Raw genomic sequence first — 23,648 nt, 5'->3', positions numbered from 1 at the left:
TTGTCAATTCCAACACATGAGGCTTAACATTATTTGCAAACATATGTGCCTTAAATACAGATGCTAGATTTTTATCCAACCATTTTAAAGCCATTTTCAGTATTTATCTACTATTATAACTTATAGTATAATGTCCTCAGAGTAGAATCACTTATGTTTTCAACACTTTTCAAATACAAATCTTATTTGGTCATTGTATATTAATTTTTTTAAACATATGACTGAATACCTTTTCTACTTTCTTTTTAAAAGTTTTGCATCTATAAATTGAAATGGGCCTACAGTCTGCGGGTGGGGGGGGNTAAACATATGACTGAATTCCTTTTCTACTTTCTTTTTAAAAGTTTTGCATCTATAAATTGAAATGGGCCTACAGTCTGCGGGGGGGGGGGGGACTACATTTGTTCAGTTTAGATTTATGTTTTTGCTATAGTTTTAAAACCAGTAATAAAATTTCCTTCTTTTCCTTGTCTTCAAATAATTCCTTGAACTTAAAAATTAATTGATTTTTTTAAATAAAGTTTTAAAAACTCAGCCAATAGAACTGTTCAACATGGGAACACAAGGTAGAACTTCCAGAATTGTTTTTTTTTCCACTGTTATTAATCTATTCTGGGTCTCCATTCCATTGNAGAATTGTTTTTTTTTTCCACTGTTATTAATCTATTCTGGGTTTCCATTCCATTGATTCATTGTTGGTAATGTTTATTTTTATAGAAATCTATTATTTTATGAAATGTTCCAAACATATACATATATGTGACATATATATACGTGTGTGTATTTTTTATCTCTGTGGCTTTAACTCCTCCCAAATCGTAAGGTTTATATTTCTGTTTCCTTTTATTTTTTCAGCAGTTTTTTGAGGTATGTACTTATATTATTATAGTTTATTATTTTACTATTTCACTATTTTTTCTCAAAAAACCTTTTAGATTAATACATATTCACTCTTTTTATTCTAATTTAATTTCTATTCTTCATTTATTCATTCTTTTGCTTTTCTACATTTTCTTGACCAGTTGTAGTTTTTAATTTGAATTTATTATTCACTAATTCTCATTCTTTTGGTGTGTGTTTAATAATAAAGCATTGAAAGCTATGAATTTTACTCTGACTACAGCTTTGGTTACATCTTATACATTTGGTAGTATTGTGGTACTAACTGTTTACCAACTAGGTAGTGACAGTTTACAGTTCCTCTGTGACTCAATATTAATTTACTTTTTAATAATGCAGGTTTTATTTTATTTTAGTTATTTATTTTCTTTTGTTATTAAATCTTATTTACAAATTACATATTGTATAACTATATTCTGAAGAACACATTTACACTAAATTTTTGGCTTAAGATTTATATGTTTTAAAACAAAACTAATAATAAATGTTTTTGAAGTATCTATATTTTCTCTTCATAAAGTTCAACATATACTATTAAATAGACTTACTAGTTTATTAATTCCTCTAGTTCCATTGTAGCTTAGTTTTACTTGACAGATTAAAAACTGAGATAATCTTTGACTCTGATAACCACAGTTTTGTCAGAATCTTCCTGTATTTACCAGATCTTTTGTTTTATATATTTCTACATCGTATTACCTGAATCTTCAAATGAGAAGTCATCTTCTCATTTTATTTTTTTCATCTGTCAATCCTTCTTTGCCTGATATTGATATTTCTATGACTGTTATATTTGTTGTTTATGCATTGAAGAGGTCTACTATGGCAAGGGAAATAGGACAACAAAGACTAATTTGGATAAGTCAGGGTATACCACTGTCATATCACATAGGATTAACCCCCAAAAGAAATTTGAGTTATGTCATTGTGGAAGAAGAGACACTGCATTGAATAGTAATCAGGAAGACATCCAGTTGGAAGTTAAATAAGTTACAGTTCCTAGTTACAGCTAGGAACAACTATAATTAAAAATTAAAGAAAGAAAATATACAAGTTTCTTTTCCTATGTGAAGAGCACAGGGATCAGGTATGTGTCAGTATATAGTGTGTCCACTCTGAGCCACTTCCAAGGGAGTAGAATCAAGTAGAATCAAGTTGATCACACATACGGGCTCTGAGAAAGACTTAAATTGCATTCACTAGCCAAAATCCAACTACATATTGAAGTATCATATTTGAATCAAATTTATTTTGTGTTTAATTTTTAAATTTAGATGAGTATACAGAGAAAGAGAAAAAATATTACCTTCAACAATAAACTACTTTTTACTGACCAAATTACCTAAACTCTAATAAAAATCAAATGTCACAAATTTAAATTTCAGAGAGTATAAATTTCAAATTTTAAAACATAAACATTATATATATGTATATATTATATACATATATTACACATATATTATGTGCATATGGCCTTCAGTGTTGATTTGCATTCTAAAATTTTGAGGTTTCAAATATAAACTCTTTCTTTGATATTTCTACCCCAAATATAAAAGGCTTTTTCTTGTTGTTTCTAATAATCATTTATCACTTTTCATTAATTCTAGAAAAAGAACACTTGCTATTCAGTATCTCTCACTTAAAAACATTTAAGTATTAGTTTCTCATTATTTTTACCCTATGCAGTAGGGGGAAAAAAAAAGAGTGTAGCTGCATTTTACTACAATTCTGCCAAAGAAAGTACTGAATGTAAATTCATATTATGAGTGAATAATGATGTATTTCACCTCATTTTAATTTCAATAATTGAGTGGGAAAACAGGAGATCTATTAAAAGGACCTTGTGCTGGTCAAGCACTAATGAGAAAATCTCTGAGTCACTGGCTGCCATGGTAACAGGGCATTATGGAAATCTGATTAGCATGGCCAGCAGCTACAAAAGTGATAGACTATACTACTAATTGTGTTGTCTCTGCTAGCAAGATGGGCTTTATGTTCCTAAGGGGTGAGGAGTGGCATGAATCTGTTCATCTGTATACCAGATATGAAATGCACTACATGTTTAAAAATTAAGTTCACACACCTAGTACCAAAAATAAATTACACTTTGAGGAGCTTTTCAAAAATTAAAATAAATCAGCTCACTTTTCTCATTAACTCACAAATTTCTCAACAATTTGGTTTATTTTTATTTCAATCTAATTTCATTTACATTCAAAGGACAAAGATAATTTAAAAAGAAAGGGAATTTTCTGAAAACATGAAAATAAATCAGTAGAGTCCTCCAAAGAACAAAATTTCCCAATGGAATAGTTTAGAAATTGTATCAAGAACTATGAGCTCCAAGAGTACCTAGACCAGAGAGTGTTAGAGCCAGATTCAACAGTGTTTACAAATGTCAAATATAATGATGAACAAGAAAATACAGTCAGGACTGGGGGTAGAAGTTGCCCCCAGGAACAAGTGTGGACAGAGCTTTCTGCCGCTAGAAATAACGTATCTGTGTGTTTAACAATGTCTTTACTTCTGTGTCCTTAGCCTCTGGGTACCCAAATACAGTGGATTCTGCAATCACAGGGTTTGATGCTTTCACTTTTGCTATGCTCTCTTTAATATCTTGAATGTCATTAAATTTTTAAAGAAACTGATCACTACCTTCTGATCCTTTTTGGTAGATAACTTAATTCTAAGAGGAAAATCTGCAAAATTAAGAGAAGCAAAGTAAACACTGGCATGTATTCTTGAATAGAAATCATGTGCCTTGTCAGAGCTTGTGCATACAAGGAGCATTAATAGTGCTTGTCCTGGGATACTTATTACTTTTGTTAAATGTGTCAGCATATGGACTAATTTTTACATGTTCCAAATATCAAAAGCAGTCAATCTAAAATCAATATAATGAAAGCCAAAAAAGCATTAATGTACATGTCTCAAAATTCAGTGGAGGGTGTGGGGTTCCAGAGGAAAAAAGTGTCATCAAAGCCAGCAAAGTATAAACTTTCATTTATACAAGATTACTAAGTCCTAGAGATCTATTGTGTATCATAGAGTTGACAATATTGTATTGTATACTTAAAAATTTCTAAGAGGGTAGATGCTACATTGAGTATTTTATAATAAATAATAATAATGTGGGTGGGGGCACCTGGGTGGCACAGCGGTTAAGCATCTGCCTTTGGCTCAGGGCGTGATCCCGGTGTTGTGGGATCGGGCCCCACATCAGGCTCCTCCGCTATGAGCCTGCTTCTTCCTCTCCCACTCCCCCTGCTTGTGTTCCCTCTCTCACTGGCTGTCTATCTCTGTCAAATAAATAAAATCTTTTAAAAAAAAATAATAATAATGTGGGTGGGCGGAAACTTTTGGGGATGATAGGTATGTTTATGGCATAGATTATGGTGGTGGTTTCAAGGATGTATACTTACTTTCAAACTTACCAAGTTACATGCATTAACTTTGCACAATTTTTTGTATGTCATTCATACTTCAATAAAGTAGTTAAAAAAAAAAAAAGCCAGTAGAGTGACAAAACAGAGTAAAGAAGTGCATTCCTGGAGAGAGTAGGCAGGTTCAGGGAGCTGTGTGTACTGACCTGGGATGGAAGCAGCAGTTGGAAAGCCAGTCGGTGTGGCCGAATCCTGTGAGAAGTACGTTGCCTTTGGGGAGCCCCACCAACTTCCAGAGGCGGTCCTCCCCGCAAGTGACCAGGATGTCTTTGCGGGGGTGCAGGATGATGCTGCACAGGGAGAGACAAGAAAAGACTGTTATGGGGAGATCACAGCAAATGGTTCCACATTATGAGTAAATGAAATGACAGCGTTTATCCCATTTCAGCAAGGTAGGACCGCTCGCAGAGCGTTGGCTCAGAAGTCAGAAAAGCCAGGTTCTATGTCCTGCCTATAGCTTTTAATGCTTGCAGTTTTCTGATTGCCATCAATCTAACAAACTTCTCTGGATCTCAGATTAGTCATTTGCAAAGTAAGATCATTGGTTTAGGTGAAAATCTTAATCCTGACTTGAAAAACATAATTCTGATTTTTCTTTTACAGAGGAAAATTTATGCCAGTGATAATTGTGTTAGGATATTTGGACCAGTAGCCATGCTTATTATAGAAAATCAAGATTCTTTTCAGACTACAGTGTATCTTAAATCAGGCATTATCCAGGAAAAGATCATGAATCATAACCACATTATCATAGCTCTATAACAAATACTGTAAATGAAACATTAACTCCATGGCCCACTATCTACACAAAGAGAAGAAGCTCAAATTCTAAGCTAATATGCCACTTAAATTGGCTTCAGTCAATGCACAGTACACAAATTACGGTAATGAATTCAGGATGCAAAAGGCAATTCCCACTCTACAAACGCATAGAGGGAAATGAGAAAGAAGTATGTAAAATTAATGATTAACACATTAAGCAGTATTATTTGAACTGGGCTATGATCATTGTGGCTATTTAAATATTGGAGTTAAACCATTCTAAAACCAAGAGTCTACAAGGTTAATGCCTGATATTTTATCTATGACAGTGCTTTAATCTTATTTATTTAGAGTTTCATCTATGCTTTATAATGTAATAGGAACAAATGTGCCCAATGTTAAGCACCTATTAAAATACCAGCCTATATATTACCAACAAATTGTTCAATTTCAACATAGCCATCTCATATCAAAGACATAATGCATTTACTTGCCTATATAGTGAAGTAAAACAAATAATGACTTAAAAAATAAAAATTACACATTCATTTCTCCTGCAGTCCATTCTACGAATGGCCTTGTTCCTTTCTTCTGCAATACAGAATTTAGGAAATCAATTTCCCAATGACATCATGGTCTCAGTCCACACCTACATCGTTAACTCCAGGGCTTACATGAGAGCAAAACTTTCCTCATTATGGATCCCTTCCAGTAATACCATTAAATCCCAAAATTTGGGGCTGCAAAATTATGTCCTTGCATTACACCTATAGTTTTGGAAATCTGCTGGGGTCAGTCACTGTTGGAAATATTCAATTTACAGGCATGTAATCACTACAAGCAGGACCTTCTTTCTAGTGAAACACTGCTTCATTTTTCTCCAGCATTCTGCTGCTCAAAATAAATACAAAAGGGAAATTAGTCATTTTGCAATTCATCACAATGTTGGTTTGTGACTTTCAGAAGGCCAATCCAGGAAAAGAATTTATTACAGCTCAAATGTGGTAGAAGATACATTTATAGAACTTAATTAGAAGAAAAATATGATGAGAGGTAAAAAATGTCAGATTGAAATGAATTCTATATTCAAACACACATAAGAAGGCAAACCAAATCCTTGAAGCTACTGAGTATGATATATGTTGGCTCGAAGCTTTCCTGGCAGACATGTGCACACTTGACTAGATGATAAATTACCCTCTTTAAGTAAGATAACTAAAATCATTGATGTTTTTACGGACTTTGAAAGATAAGTTTCCAGAATGACTTTTGTGAGGGGATCTATTTGTAGGAGTTAAGAAAAAAATATAAACACAAACTCATTGGTAGTCAATCAGTTTTGAAAGTGTTCTTCCAGACTCTTTCCGATCCCTTCTATTTTGGGGCCTCCTTCAAACCACTTGTAATGTCTGCTTCTACTTTGTATGGTCTAATCCTATCATCAGAATCTCAAGTTTCTTTTTCATAAAAACCCTTTCTAACAATGATTCTTTTTTTTCTTTTTAAATATCTCTCATCTATAAATGAGTTTTCTTCTAACCATTCTGGACAAATTTTGATCAAGCACAGATATTCTACTTTTTAAAGAATATATGTTACTTCATCCATGAAATGGTCTTTTTAAAAATATACATTTATCTCTCTATGAAATGATCTTTTTAAAAATATACATTTATTTATTTTAGAGAGAAAAAGGGAGAGACAGAGAGTACATGAGCAGAGGGAGGGGCAGATGGAGAGCGAGAAGGGAAGCAGACTCTGCTGAGGATGGAGCCTGACTCAGGGCTCGATCCCAGGACCCTGAGATCATGATCTGAGCCAAAATCAAGAGTTAATCACTTAACCAACTGAGCCACCCAGGAACCCCCATCCATGAAATGGCCTTTAACTAAACAGAAACATGCCCAGAATATACAGATGAGAATGTTTTCATTAACAATCAATCAATCAATACTTGTTATTGAATTGGTCACTGAATAAATATATCAGCAAAGACTGGGTCATAGTGATAAAGACCCCCGATCAAGAGTAGCAAATCCCAACTCAGATCACTCTGTGGTAAGATCAAGATTGGGAACACAAGGTAAGGGCCATGGACCGGAAATATTTTCAAGATACATAAGTTCAGTATTATTACCAACCCCACAGTGAGGCACTGGTGTCTGAAATCTTCCTCCTCGTCCCCATCAGTTAATAGTCATGATATCTAGCATTATTTAAAAAGTTAATGTGCACCAGAATTTGTACAAAATGTTTACTTCTCACAACTGGAATAGAAGCTCAGGAGGGCAGTAGGTTAGGCCTGTTTGTTTGTTGTGTATTTGCTGTACACTCAGCCCCAACAGTGGCTGGCACATGCATAGTAGCCATTCCATAAATGCTTGTCAAGTATCTGACTGACCAACTGATGTTGGTGCTATAAGTTTTGTTATTTTATGACTACGTGAACAGAGGTTGAGATATTACATAAGTTGTTCAAGTTCACATTCAGTAATGGATGGAGGCTGACTTCAAACTTAGGATAGTCTCATGATTTGGGGGTTCATGATTTTAGCGACATCTACTTAGTATTAGTCTTTCATAGTTTATTATTTATATGTGTGTATTTTAAACATCAACAATTCTTATTACAGAAATTGGTGATATTATCATTTCCCATAAATGCTTAAGTCATTTAGTCACTATTAACACTGAGTTAAAGAACACATCTAGGAACTGTCAGTTTATATATCAGAGCTGGGTACCCCTTGACATGTGAGTATCTTAAAGGCTTTGGTAGACCCTATTATTTACAATTACAATACTCTGCTGCTATAGGATCTAGGGGATCTATAGGGGAAACCAGGTGAGTATCATTCTCTAACAGTCCTGTCTGCATTAGGCTTCTGTGCTGATGTATTATATATTGCACTTAATAAGATCTTTATTAAATATCTTATTCTCTTGTGCTGCTACTATGAGCCTTGTATTGTACTTCAAGCTGTCAGAGGGCACTGAGTTTTTACCCACCTATTTTCATATAGCACTCTGTAAAGAAAAACATTGAGGATATTTAATAAGCATTGATTTCATAGGCTTTTAATTCATTGAGAATTTCCCCAGTATATTCAAGTTTTATCAGTCTGCTTATCTCTCAATCAGTCTTTTGAAGAAGTTGAAGAACAGGAGAAATAATGAACACTTTATAGGAGTCAGTTTCTTATAACAATTTTACAAACATTAACTCATTTAATGGTCATAATGCCCCTAGGAGTTAGGCCTACTATTATACCCATCTTAGAGGTTGGGGAACTGGCACACATACAGGTTAAGTGATCTGCTCAAGGTCATGAAGCCAGGAAGTGGCAGAATGAGGACATGAATATGAGCAGACTGTCTCCAGAAGCCATGTGTCTCAGTAGAGTGAGCTCAGAACCTCGACTGCCTTTTCTTTTTTTAGATGACAACAGAGGCAGAAACCAACCATCATGTTGTCTTAATTCCATTTAAAGGATTTATTGAGATGCACCTTGAAGCTTCTATAGAACTGATTTTTTGTTGTTGTTGTTATTTTCTAATGATGTTTGAGAGGCTTTAATTACTGTCACTTGTTATTTTCTGGAAATTGGGCACTGGCTAGGTTCAGAGTAATGGGGGATGAATGAAAGATGTTTGAGAAAGAAGTACTTGTGATCTAAAGCAGAAGTTGGACAACTTTTTTATGTAAAGGGCCAGATAATAAATATTTTAGACTTATGAACCATATGGTCTCTGCTGTAACTACTTGACTCTGCCACTGAAGAATGAAAGCAGCAATAAACAAAACATAAATGAATAAGCAAGGCTGTGTTCCAATAAATCTTTATTTACAAAACCAGGTGGTGGGCCAGATTTGGCTTTTGGGCCCTAGTTTGCCTACTTCTGATGTAAAGCATTTGCATGGCATGAAATGGCCTAGTGTTTAAGAGTGTAGGCTCCAGAGTAAGATGTGAGTTTGAACTATTGCTCCAGTGTTTACTTGCTAGGCATCTTCAGATAAGTCACTTCAGTAGCCTTTTCCTCAGCTTCCTCGTGTGAAAAATGGGAAGAATATAGTATTGACCTCATATAAGTAAGTAAATACAAGTACAGAACTTAGAATGGTGGTAGGCAAGTAACGAACACTCAGTGAACACTATCACGGCACAGAGTCCCTGAGCCCAGAATACCTAGATTTGAATATTGGCCTACAAATTCCTCAGTAGCTAATTACATTGTATAGTGTACAGTCTCAGCTTCCATATTGGTAAAAAGGAGGGACTCATAAACCTCATTTATAGAGGTGTTGTGAGGATAAAATAAGTTGATATATGTAAAGTGGTTGAAACAATATCTGAACGCGGTTGGCTCTCTATTAAAGTTAGCTATTATTATTCAACACTATTGCACTTCATTGTAACCCAGCCTTTCATGTAGTTAACTTCTATAAACCATACATGCTTCTTTTAAAGAACATGGGTAGTAAATTTAGTACTTAAAATTGTAGATTCTTAGAGAGAAATGATGTTTCCATGTGGCTTTGACAGACACTGGCTACTGCTGGGCTTTATATGATGTTAAATCATCTGGTGAAAATGCAGCCCCCACACATAATACTTTCACTAGTAAACATAATAAAGTTTTGTGGTTATTTCATGATATGACATTTAGAAATACATTGAGGGAAATAGTAGACAGTATGTATACACTGTCTATCTCTGTCTTCATGTATACAACTGGCACAAAGTAGTTGTGTGCCATGTGAGAAAGCCTCTGCTAGGCCCTAGGCAACCTCAGATAAGAACAACACAGTTCCTCTCCCCAAGCTCTGTCCACAATAAGTGTCCCTGTCGTAACCATAAAATGACTTTGCTTCTCAAAGATGTCTTCCTGAAGTTCTAATTAATAAGAATAATGAGCTCTTACTTAATATCTTCCTGGCACCTGCCCTAAGTGCCACAAAGTCATTTTACTTTAAACTTTGAATATAAGCTTTCTGCTTCCCTTTAACTTACTATTAATTATAATTATAAGATTCGAAGACAAAGGCCCTGTCACCTCATTCCCAAGTTAATAAGCTTGTGACTAGGGTGGAAATAGTACAAGAAAACATCTTAGGGATTTAAAAAAAGAAAAATGTGGATGAATGCCAGTCCTGCTTCTTCATCAAGTCATGTTCTGATGAAGTATCCATAAAATGTTTTGTTAAACAATATCCCAGGCAAGTTATATAAAATATTATGTTCTATGGCAGATTTTTCTTTTATCATAGGACACATTCCTTATAATAGGCCACATGATATATACTTCAAAATCTCGCCTCTCTAATTGAAATTGTTCTTTCCAGTAGTGGCATTACACAAGAATATTTTGGAAGGAATATGTGTAGGTGTATGGCGAACACTATTAATTATCAGTAGAGTCGGTGACATAAGCACCACTGTTAGACTCTTCAAAGAGAAGAGTATTAATCCAAAAAAAGATTGTCACAAGAAAGACTAATTAGATACCCCTGTCTTCACTTTAGGTTATTCAGCATTGTAAATGTTTCCTTCACTTCAGTTCACAGGCTCTAATTATTTCCAACACAGAAGATGCCCAGTAGTTTGAAAAGGAATCAATATCAAAATGCGTGCCCCATAAACTTTGGGTGACCGCCTATCTACTTATCCTTAAACACTCACACATGTTTTTATCCAGCTTACCAGGACAAGTATATATAAAAGACTTGTCTCATTGTTACTCAGCTAATAATTGCATCTTATAATTGGATATGCTTCAGGATTTACAAAGCACTCTAATGTGCAACTTTTTTTCATTATTTCAACAAATATGTATCAAGAGCCTATGATGCAGTATGCAAAACAGACAGGGGCATCACCCACATCACTTCACTCATTTACATGTGAATGGAGGGAAACAAACAGTAACAATAAAATAACTGAACAAAATAATTCAGCTATAAGAAAAACATAACAAAGTGATATGGCAATGATTTGTGGGGAGAATGTCATTTTTGATGAGGTGGTTAGGGGAGTCCTCACTAAAGAGGTGACATCAGGATGACGAGAAGGAAGAGGCATCTATAGGATGATTTAGGGGCAGGTGGTTTCAGGTACAGGTGACCGCATGTGCAAAAGCACTATGGCTGAAAGGAGCTGATGTATTCAATGGATAGAGGGAAGGTCAGAGCGACTGCAGAGAGCAGGCAAGGAGACTGTGTTGAGGATGGATGAGGAACAGTAGAAAGATAGGACCAGATAATGTAGGGCCCTACAGGCTGAAAAGAGAAAACTAAAATTTATCCTAAGATCACTGAATGGTTTTAAGAAGAGTGGTATGTGGTTAATAAGTATTTAATGGCTCTCTCTAGCTGCTGTGTGGAAAATGAGAAAGGACAGAGCAAGAGAAGAAACCAGGACATTTAGCTAGAAGTATAACAGCAGTAACCTAATAATAATGGCTTTAGATCCATTTAACAGATAGCTCCTCATTATTATGACAGATATCACTTTAGTATATTAACAGTTTCATCATTATCTTTAGGAAGAATCAACTCATAATTATTGTCACCAATAAAGAACATTAAATAATTAAGTGTACTTTAAAAATGCCAAAGGAGATGGAATAAAAGTCATAAAACTAGTATGTGCACAAAACAAAATAATTAGAAATCTAAATAAGATATCAACTCACATTTATTTTCAGAAGTCAGCTAAGAAAATGTGAACATATTAATACTTCCCTGTCACTTTAAGTTTAAAAACTGTGATAGCATAGTTTATTCAAAGCTAAGTCAGATTTATATTGTCAAGGTCTGGAAAGTAGCATCTTCCTTTCATTTTTACTAAACAGGTGGGGAATTTTCATAGTTTATAGATTTATTAATAATGCCCTGGAAGGTAGCCAGAAAAGCTAAATTCTTTTTATTTTTCTTGTTCAATGTTCTTTCAACTTCATACGTACAGTAAATATGGAGTACGGTGGCATACAGATAGTCTTCCCTTTGTCCTACTACCTGGCAGGTCATGCTAATCCAACCATCAACAGGTAAGAGGCAGGGAGGACTGGATGTGTGCTCAGGGTCATCAATGGTGAAAGGCCTTCACCACTGACTTAGATTACTCAGTAGGTATTTGAAAGGCCATATACCAAAAGAACAAATTCACACACACGTTACGTAACATCACGCATATAAGCAGTTCATAGACTAAACTTGAATCCTTTTTAATGAGATGTAAATTGTCTGGCTTTTCTCACCCCACATGAAGAAGCAGTTCCATACAACTTTCCCAAAAATCTTTATTTTCTTTGAATTACATGGCACAAACATATACTTTTAAACTAAAGTATTAGTTTAATTTCAAATATAATCAGTTTTCCAGGAAAAGTTTTCAGTTTAAAGTCCAATCTTAGCTAATCTTAATTAAATTAATTCAGCTACTTATAAATAAGCATAATACTATTTTTGTTATATCTATAAACTAATATAAATGCTCCATTTAGATTTGTATATTTGTGTTTTAATATGAAAAAAAATCTCGAAATACACATGCAAAGGTAAGATTTTCCACTAACACTCAACTCAAAGGTCATTTATGAAAAGTCAACATGCATGCAAAAATGCAGGCTAATAATCTTTAAAAATGTCCTATGACCTCATCTGCACATCTGTATGTCCATGTTTCACAGGGTAGAGAACGCTCCCACTCTGGTGAGTGCATAGCAATGCCATTTCTCAAATATCTTTCAAAAAGAAAATTCTTAAGCCCTGGGAACCAGGGGCCTTGAACAAAAGTCATTTAAATTTATTATGTCTCTGCTTCTTCACATCAAAAATGTGATGTCATTTATTCTGTCTCCTTCACTTTATTCTTGCTTTACTCACCAAATAATAAAAAAAAAACTTAGAAAAGGATACTTTTTAATCTGAACAACACCATTCCATTTTCTCCAGAAGTTGTTGAACTTTCGAATATATGAAAGACCGTTTCAAAATACAGACTCAACTAAATTAAGTTTATAACTCCAAAGACAAAGGAATCCAGGCCCTGCAATTCAGGTAAATGGAATGAGGGAGATCATCAAAACAGGTTAACTGTTTCCAGATTTATGAAAATACCTCCTGGACCCTTCCTGTTACTTTAGCAGCTGAACATTTTATGCTACATAGTTTTATACACACTGTGCTTCCTGTTATGAAATCGCTGTAGTTCTTTATGGTTTAACAGGTTTGAAAGTTACATTACACATTTATGTTCTTAAGAAACCCATTTCAATAATAAAGTTTATTTGGTTATTTCATGTTTCAGCAATTTACAAGAACTCTGTGTAGCTATGAATATAAAAATTTTCCATTTCACATCTTAGTATATTAGTGACACAGAGTAGATGCTTTTTTAAGCTAAAGTCAAACATCCCCATGGTAAGAGCTCTATCATAAAATCTCTTTTCCAGGAGTATATTTAAAAACATAATGTAGATATATAATCAAGGAATAATTGGAAGTATTACAACTTAAGGCAAGAAATTAAGGTAAATTTACATGCTATAGTACAGAATTCTGTTCTGAACTTGGCCAACTTTGTTAGAAACCACCAAGCCAATGTGAGGATTATGATATTTAATTATTGACACCTTTTTTGGTACCTATTAAATAAATTAGAAAGCCAAAATTAATTATTTATGATTGTTTTATTATTGAAGAATACTCAGTAAAACTCTGCACTTTTTTACAAATATATTTTGGAATTTAAGGAACATGCTGAAATTATCATTGGTTATAGAGATCAATCTGACTTCTAATTTCTAGATTATAACATGTGCTAAGACTGATTCAGTTTAAATCACCCTGCCTCCTTTTTGTCAGAGACCATGTGGCAGGAGTGATGGGGACATCTTATCTCTGAGTTTGGCACTCACTGTGTGTAGTTGAGGATATTAGAAAGGAACCTGAGGAGCTGTAGTGAGTGAGCCCTTGATCAGTTCCCAGTGAATGGGGGAGGATGAAGGAAAAAGAGTAAAACTCAGTTATACAAACATCTCAATAAAGCTATTTAGAAAGCAGAAACAAGTTAAGTTCAGGGTTGGTAACCAGATGTATACAGCCAGAACTGATGAATACAATGAAAACTTTAAGTTCACAGGGTGTAATTAGGTGGCCGATTGGGCCGAAGTGAGATCTGATAAACACATAAGATGGTGGGACTTAAACCCTAAAGAGGGACTGAGGTAGACAGAAATAGGTCCAAACAATGACAGATTAAGAAAAACAAGGAACAGACAGGAAATGGGTCCTGATAATTTGCCATGCAGTAGGATGCTGTTTTATCTTTTATTCCCATGAATGTCTCTGCTTCATAAATGCTGCTGACATCTTCCTTTCCATGTGAAAGAAACAAAAATGAAGAGGTATGTATTGGCTACTTGTTCTATATCCAACTACCCACTTTGGGTCAGAAAAGGGGACAGGGAGGGCAGTTCCCAGCAGCAACCTGCTACAATCTCAGGTAAGCCCAATATTGCAATCAGAGCAGGAGCAACTGCACAGATACTCAATCCCATGATTTATTATCTACTTTGACTTCTACCCATTCAGTGGGAGAAATAAAAGGTTTGTACCATTCTCAGTTACCGAAGTACACAGTTTAATCAACTCTTTTATAAATAACTCAAATTACTTTCTTTATGCAACATTCAATGTCTGCAGCAGAGACTCTCTTAAAATTATTCAAAGCTTCCCCATGTAATGTAGCTCTGCCTTCAGGTACTTTTCGCATTATGTGTGCGTGTATGCATGTGTACGGGCGTGTGTGTGTGTGTGTGTGTGTGTGTGTGTGTGTGTATAATTTGCTTATGTCTTAACATTTTGTTTTTTATATTGTCCTTAGCAAGGAAAAGAAATTCACTATAAGAGCAACCAGGAGAGGTGGTAAGTGTTTGCAGCAGTGCTTATCAGCTGAGATTGGGCGTGTTCAGGGTGGTATGGCAGTTGACTGCAGTGCTTATCAAACCCTTAATCCTGCTTATTCAAGCTTCCCCCGTGTCTTGTCCTCTCTTTACCTCACTCATGTAGGTATAAGAATGCATAAGAGTCTAAAGTTCTGTGTGCTTGTGCACTGTGCTTTATCTCTTCTCAGTATAAGGTTTCAGTGACCTGTAGAACTTCATTTGATTTGATAACTTTACTTATTTTATTGTAATTCTATTCGATATCTTTTCATCTTCTTATACAACAGATCAGCTGCTTCCACGCCCCTCCACCCACACTTTTATCAATATTGTTAAGGCATTAAAGCAAAATTCAAACTAGAGGGGAGACAAGAATGATGTAGGCAGATAATCATGGGAAATACTTTATTTTGGGTAAACTTAGGCACTGACAATTCTGAACACAAAGTTGCAAATATATTAATAAAATCACTTTTATTCTAGAACATTTTGCCAAAAGTAAATTATTTTGTTATATCATGTTAAAAGTTTGACCGAAATAGAAGGAATTTCATATGTCATGATAATTTTCTTTTTTGGTTAAGACAATCACAGCAATAGTTTAAGCAAAGGAGCTCTATATAGCAGTTACTCCAAAGGTTCTGTGGTCCGTGTAACTGGACTTAGCATTTGAAAGATATCTAAGCCTCGGTTTCCCCTTTAGTAAAGTAAGAATAATAAGTTCATACAGGGGATTAGAGTAAATAATTCATAAATAGTTCTTAGTGTAACTCCTGGGGTTCAATAAAATTAACTACTCCAATTATTATTTTAAATAGCCTTGAGAGCTCTTTCTCACGTAGTAGATATTTAGTGAGCTATTGTGGTAAACAAAATTGTCTCCCCAAAATGTCCATGTCTGGAGGGGGAGGCCATTCAAAAGACACGAGCGTTGGTTGACTTGTGAGCTGGACTCAGGCAATCACAGCCTCCTTATCCTCTCTCCAGTCCTTGGAATGTGGGTTCTGTTTTCCTTTCCCATTCCCAGAGCTTCTCCAAGAACATGCCCTTGAGACAGACAGGGATGTGATGTTGAGAACACCTGCATGGTATACATGACTGAACCAGGTAAGTCCTCTATATAAACTTTTAAAATCTGGCAGGTGGGCTCGGGAATCCACTGGTATTGTTGCCACTCAAGACAAGCATTGTATGTAAGTTCCCTTGCTTATTAAAACACCTACCACCCTGGAGTGGGCTGCCTCTTTCTTCAATATCTTCCTGTTCTCTGAGTATGGGGATTGATTTCAGATTACACCCAGAAAGCTTCAGAGAAGCTTATGAACCAACAATGTCCAAATCCCCAGAATCTCGGAATATGCTTACAGTAGGAAAAGTATCCTGGAGGGTGGGTCTAATCTAATTACAGAAGCCATTAAATACAGAGAAAAAAATGAGACATAAGCATTAAGTTAGATTCAAAACATGACATTTGACCCACCTTACTTGCTTTGAACTTGAAGGAAGGGGAAAATAAGTCACGGAATGTGGACAACCTCTAGAAGATGAGAACTGTTTTCACCCTGGCAGCCAGCAAGGAAAAAGGAACCTCAGTTCTACAAGTACCTAGAACTGAATTTTGTCCACCATCTGAATGAGCCTGGAAGCAGATTCTGAACAAGAACACAGTCCTGCTGGTGTTTTGATTTTAGCCTAATGAGATACTAGGCAGAGGACCCAGTGATCCTGCCTAGACTTCTGATCTACACAACCTTGAGAACAGAAATGTATACTGATTGAAGTCACTAAATTCTGTGGTAATGTATGATAGCAACAATAGAAAACTAACAGTCTTACAGTGAGTAAAAAAGGAAATTAAATTTAATTCAAAACAGTATTGGTCTATTTCATGGAATATGAAATTATAGTTTCTAATATTTTAAATTTAATATAAAGGGGTCTCACTGATTTAGATCAGTTGTTCCAACAAAAACAAATCCATTAATATTTTATAATTATATTATTTTGTGTAAAATTAATCAAAATTCTAGTTGGAACACAGTTTTTTGCCAGGACTGATTTTCTTGAGATTTTTATCAGTCTTGAATCACACAAGAACATTGTAATTAAGTCAGAAAAACTGTAGGCAAAGAAAGGTATGTAAAATAAGTGACTTTAATTTCCTCCCCAGTGAAATGTTAAAGTCCATCTTGTTCTAAGAGAAGTTTCTTAGGCCCTTCTGGCAGTTAGTTTTAATGGGACTATATACAGAAACATAATACATTATTTTATACTGTATCACATTATATATATGTTTGTATGTAATAAATCTTTTCTTCTCACAGCTTCAACTGTTTTTATCAGATTGGAAAAATATTTGATTGCCAATAGTAAGTTCTCTTTTCCAAAAAAATAGATGTGATTTTTAGTAACTTTCAACCTTTTGAAAAATCACAATTTTTTTTATATTTGTGATAGTTAATATATTTTAACTTGTGAAAAATAATTAAGACACATTAATTTATCTCACTTAAATCTGACTAATGACTATGTTTTGTAAAGCATAGCTTTCCCCCCCAAATAAACTTTGCTTATTCTATGATAAAAATATATGGCTCTAAATAAAAAATATATATATATATATGGTTAGGAATTACTCTTAAAACTTTTTTCTTTTCCTTTTGTTTAGCAATATCAATAGAAGTAAAAATATCTATAAGAATAAACTGGGTCTTTTCATATAGTTGCAACTTTACAGTAATAGTTTCACTTTGTCTCTGAAAAGAAGATGTGGTATATATATATATACACATATATCTATAACTATCTATCTATCTATCTAGCCATCTATCTATCTATCTAGCCATCTATCTATCTATCTAGATATATATATATATATATATATAATGGAATATTAGCCATCAGAAAATGAAATCTTTCCATTTACAATGACGTAGATGGAACTAGAGGGTATTATGTTAAGCGAAATAAGTCAATCAGAGAAAGACAATTATATGATTTCACTCATATGTGAAATTTAAGAAACAAAAGAGGAGCATAGGTGAAGGGAGGGGAAAATAAAGCAAGATGAAATCAGAGAGGGAGATAAACTACAAGAGACTTTTAATCATAGGGAACAAACTGAGGGTTGCTGGATGGGAGGGCAGTGGGGGGTGGGGTAACAATGATGGACATTAAGGAGGGCACAGATGTAATGAGCACTGGGTGTTATTTAGACAGATGAATCACTGAACTCCATCTCTGAAACTAATAATACACTATATATTAATTGAATTTAAATAATAAATAAATTTAAAAAGTTTCATTCAAATTTTACATTTTACATTCTTCTGGAATGTGTTCACCTCTGTGTAACATAGACAAACATCAGGTCTTCAGACCATTGCTGTTTTCTCTACCATTCATTCCTGTGTTCAATCCCTTAGCAATGTAACTTTGTAGTATTGCTCCCAACTGTGAATCTGGGCCTGACACTGCAGCTCACACTAACCAATGATATCGTAGTAAATGTGGCACACCAAGAGGCTTCAAGAGTGTTTGCATGAATAGGCTTGCTCTCTCTTTTTCTTTCTTATCATCATCATGAGAAGGACCATCCAGCCTGATGGGGGATCAGAGATGCATGGAGCAGAACAAAGATGTCCTAATTTTTATCCCATACCAGATCAGCTGGTCCACACATGTGAGTACAGTCAAGACCAGAAGAACCAACAACTAGATACGAACAGTATAATTGCCTAGATGACTACCTCAGGTGCCTGAGCATTAAATATTTACTATTGTATATTACCGAAGGCTGATGGTTTTCCCTCCACCCAAATTAAGATGAAAAAAACTACCGATACTGATGCATTATTTTATACCTTATACTGTTTGAGACATTCTTTTTATGAAATCAGGAAAAAAAAGGCTTCTTTTTAAATTTTTCCTATTTACTGCTATTGAAATAAAACATTTCTTGCATAAATAACTTCAAGTTTATCATTAAATTTTGTTTTCTTTATGACTAAGAATAAAATAAAATAACTTAAACACTTTTTTCCCCACTCATTATCGTATGTATTCGTTTTCTGTGGCAGTTTGAATAAGAGAAAATGTTCAAGCTATTGTATAAATCATAGCATTTAGAGTCATAGTCATTGGACTTTAAAGCCAAGAGATCGTCCCATTTGGATATATACCATGTTATACATGCATTGTGAAAAACACTGAATTCAGCATCATTCTTAGCTGCCACTTAGTAAATATTTGGGAACCTTGTCCTGTATTTTCAATTTATCTGTGTTGCCATGTGTGCAAAATTATTTTATTATTATCCTATGACAACCTTTAATTTGGAAATAAAATCAATTTCAAGAACAGTGACATAACATGCAGATGAAAAAAATTGTTTTTTTAAATATTTCCTATTTATTGCATTGCTTCCCCTTTGTTGGTAAAATACCAAAAACTTGATCATAGCCTTGAATATTTAAAACTAATTTTAAAAAATAATCTATCCTTCTTAGAGCCTACAACTTACCCATAATCAATTAGCATTTATTGACTACATAGTATGAGTTCAAGATTTCACTAATCAACAGAACAAGGAGAACATAAGATACTCTTCCTGTGTTACTGGATTTGTAATCTGAAGCATTCAATTTAGTTTTCTGGAAACTGGTAAATACTGTGAATATTGTATAAAATGATTTTCAAATTTCATGTGAATTAATTTTTTGACCTAATAATCTTTTACCTGTTAAAATTCCAAAACATTTTGCTGTAACTCCCTAAATTCTTGTTAGAAATCAGAGATAACTGAAATCATCATTTTCATTCCTTTCGATCAGTTATAATCTCTCTTCATCAATTACCGCAAATTCCTTGTAATTTTTGTTCTTCTTTGACTTCATCTTTTCCATCTGATTTTTGAATCTTAATGAGGCTGAGACAAAACTCTTGCATTGGATAGTCTTCCCACCTAACTTTTCCCATCCATTATTTCAGGTTTCATTTGGCCATGCTCCTGAGTTGTTGGAAATGTCAAGAGAAGTAGAAAATCTTTATGCAAAATGAGTGTTCCTTGTTCTAATCCTCTGTTCTCTGACAGTCTGCAGATATGAGGACAGCAATTAGAAAGCAGCTAAATCCTTGACCTTTAGGTTTTAGCTTTCTTATTCCTAATGTTGCTGCTACCCAAACTTGCTGCTCTGAACTATGAAAAATCTACAACTTTTACAAATGGCTCTAAATAATTAAGATTATTATAATTATCGAATAATAATTATTATTACAATAATAAAATATTGTTAGAAGGAAGCCTGTCACCACGCCTTGTGTTTTTAATGAGGAATTTCCTTTAAGGCTTATACTCCTGGCCTCTCTCCACACCATCATTCACTCCTGAGATGCAGGAAAAACTTAATCTGTATGGCCACATGGCAACTTTGGAATAAAGAGGTAGCTTTACAGTGTTCAGTTCCTTTTAGCTTCTATCTCTTCTCTTCTCTGCCTGTACTGAACACACTTTTTCAGCTCTTATGTGCTGTACGTTGTTAGGATGGGCCCTTGTGTGATAGGCCAGTTATCACTCAGCATTACCTGTACCCCAAATGGTTAGCCTATTTGCAAGACTGGAGTAGTAGAAACCTCCGTGTGACCACATCTCAAAATACCCTTCTAATTTAACTTTTATCAGTAAAGCTAGTATTTTATCTCCATCTTTTAGAGTCCTGTGTTTGGGTCTCAGTGAGTTCTTGACTTGATCAAGGAAAAAGAGTATGTGTTTATGTTCTCTAAATTATAGATCTTAAGAAAACAACATGCATTAGCACTTGGAAGACTAAAAGAACATGTTTTTCATAATCTTGGGCATAGTGAATTTGATCCTAGTAGTAGTATCTACCTAGGTAGCTTCTAATGTGTCTTGTGCTTTTAGGTTTGCTGCTGCTTTTACACACTTGCAAATGGTTCTAATGTGGGTCAAATACGTGGATTAGTAACCATTGGAATATATGGTTCTCCACGACTAGCTTCACAAAACAATTTTTCAAACAATATGAAACACTGAACTCTAAAAATAAGCTTTTTTTTTCAGAAATTGCTTTTAAAAATAGGCTTTCTTGAGATATATAAGAAACAAGGCTTTTCCTTTCTAGAATTTTCTTAAGACTTCTAAAGTAATGTTCTCCATACTTTAAAAGAATAACCTGGTTTACCTGTCTGCACATTTATTCCCTCATTTATAGAACATGAATGTTGAGGCATTAAATAAAATTTAAATTAAAATACATAGAAAGCACTAAGGAAAGCATCTGTCAAATATTAGGTGTTCAATTCAATGTTGGTTATTATTATTTCATTCATTATTTCCACACTTAGGAATCATTTTCAAATTTCTCAGCAAATTAATTTTTAAATTTTAAACCAAATAATAATTGAGTTTTAAACATCTTTTCAGTTTCTTTAAAAAATATCTCATTCTTCAAACTTATAAATGGTGCTTAATGGGACAGGGGAAATGTCAGATGGTTATCAGCTGATGTTTTCAGTCTTTAATGCTCATTGGAAATGTAGACTCTAATAGAAAAAAGTGATTGATAGATTCTTCCTTTATACTAACCCACTCAATGAACCATCACTATGGATCTCCTTCTAAGATTTTAGGCAAAGGCTGGAAAAGATCCAAAAGTACTGATCAGTACTTTGCTGCCTGAATGCAACACAGAATTGTTGGTTTTCTATTTCCTCTTATGACAACAATAATATAATCCCTTCCCTATCTTTGTCATAGCTAATCATGAAAATTACTGGTTTTAACAGAGTACAATGGTCAGGAGTGGGGATGAGTGCTATTTTGTATAAACATTTCTAATAATCTTCAAATCACTTGAGGATTTTTTTTTCAGGTACATTAGTTTTGCCTTTCAGCTTTCCCTGGAAATACAGAAAACTTACATGCTAACATCAGAGGAATGTTTACCTCCCCATTCAGTAGCCATTCAAATGGAGAAAGAGATGAGCATACTACACTAATGCCTCATTTTTCAATGTAATGATGTTCTACAATATCCAGTTTGGATATTAACAAAATGATACTTTGGCAAATGAGGTGTTAAACCTAATATGTCCATCTCTTATTACTAAAACTCACTTCCTTGGTAAACTTATCTAAGTGGCAAGATATATGCAATGCAATCAGATATCTAAATACTGATGTATATATAAATTTTGGTAAAAAATATAGACATACAATTTCTTACCATTAAATGAATCATAAAAACAAAAACTAAAGAAAACAAAGACAAGACAAATAGAATGCCAAACAGTTCTGTGGAAACTGACGAGAGAATAAATCTACTTTCAAAATATACAAAAAACAAGTGTACCATATATGTACCACAATAATAATATATGCTATTTGGATTAAGTTCTTAGTCCCTTACTTGTATTAGTAATCCAGTAGATACTTCCCCATATTAAAGAATTACATTTTGTAAGATTCTAAAGCTTTGTGAATTCAGGAAATTAAATTATAATCTTTAGAACAAAATTCAAAATCCACAATTTTTAACTCATATATTACATTGTTATAATGCTTTCAAATTTTGTTAGCCTTAAAAATAGTTTTATGACAAACACCTATTTTATAAGACTATAGAAGTGAATGTAAATTTTTAATTGTGAACTTAAAAATTGTTTAGCAGTTGTATTGCATCCCATTTTGGCCATTAAAATGTTCCCTGTTTCCTACCATTAAGAAAAGTTAGATNCTATTTTATAAGACTATAGAAGTGAATGTAAATTTTTAATTGTGAACTTAAAAATTGTTTAGCAGTTGTATTCCATCCCATTTTGGCCATTAAAATGTTCCCTGTTTCCTACCATTAAGAAAAGTTAGATCCTGGGGCGCCTGGGTGGCACAGCGGTTAAGCGTCTGCCTTCGGCTCAGGGCGTGATCCCAACGTTATGGGATCGAGCCCCACATCAGGCTCCTCCGCTGTGAGCCTGCTTCTTCCTCTCCCACTCCCCCTGCTTGTGTTCCTCTCTCGCTGGCTATCTCTATCTCTGTCGAATAAATAAATAAACTCTTTAAAAAAAAAAAGAAAAGAAAAGAANCTACCATTAAGAAAAGTTAGATCCTAAAGAATGTAGAGATTTCAGAGAAGGTTTTTTTCCTTATAAATAATACTTAGATTTTGGTTATATAAATATTTGTGGCACTAAGCAAAAGCCCCCAAACAGTAAAATACATAATTTATTATGAGGTTTGAAAGTCTAATAATGCATGCATAATTTGACACAATGAACGTAGCTACAATTACAGTCTACAAGAAAGAGCATTCCCTGTACTTAAAAAATAAGTCCTCAATTACCAAATAAGATGCATTATATTTCATTTACTTTACAATGTAACTCTACTTTAAACCTGAAAAGTAATGAAATCTTAAAAATACATCAACATTTAAATAAAAATGCAAACATGAAAAGAGTAATGCTAAGCTCATGAAAATTATTGTTGCAGTTAAGTGATTTTCAAATTTTAAGTCTTTCCATTAAAGTGATTATTTCACTCACTTTATTAAGGAAAAGATTCTCCTGGTGGGGGGGGGG

At 34.1% G+C, this 23,648-nt stretch overlaps 1 protein-coding gene across 1 annotated transcript in view; it reads right to left on the bottom strand.

Annotated features, from left to right (window-relative positions):
* Nucleotides 1–23,648, bottom strand: part of SPAG16 (sperm associated antigen 16) — a 964,037-nt gene that overhangs the window by 513,070 nt on the left and 427,319 nt on the right. The window contains exon 11 of the mRNA XM_034655122.1: nucleotides 4,490–4,633. Coding sequence (XP_034511013.1) covers nucleotides 4,490–4,633 — 144 coding nt within the window. The remainder of the gene's footprint in view (nucleotides 1–4,489; nucleotides 4,634–23,648) is intronic.

Source organism: Ailuropoda melanoleuca, chromosome 2, assembly GCF_002007445.2.
Source record: "Ailuropoda melanoleuca isolate Jingjing chromosome 2, ASM200744v2, whole genome shotgun sequence".
Lineage (NCBI taxonomy): Eukaryota > Metazoa > Chordata > Mammalia > Carnivora > Ursidae > Ailuropoda > Ailuropoda melanoleuca.
Note: the sequence above shows the minus strand (reverse complement) of the source record. Positions and strands in the feature narration are given on the sequence as shown.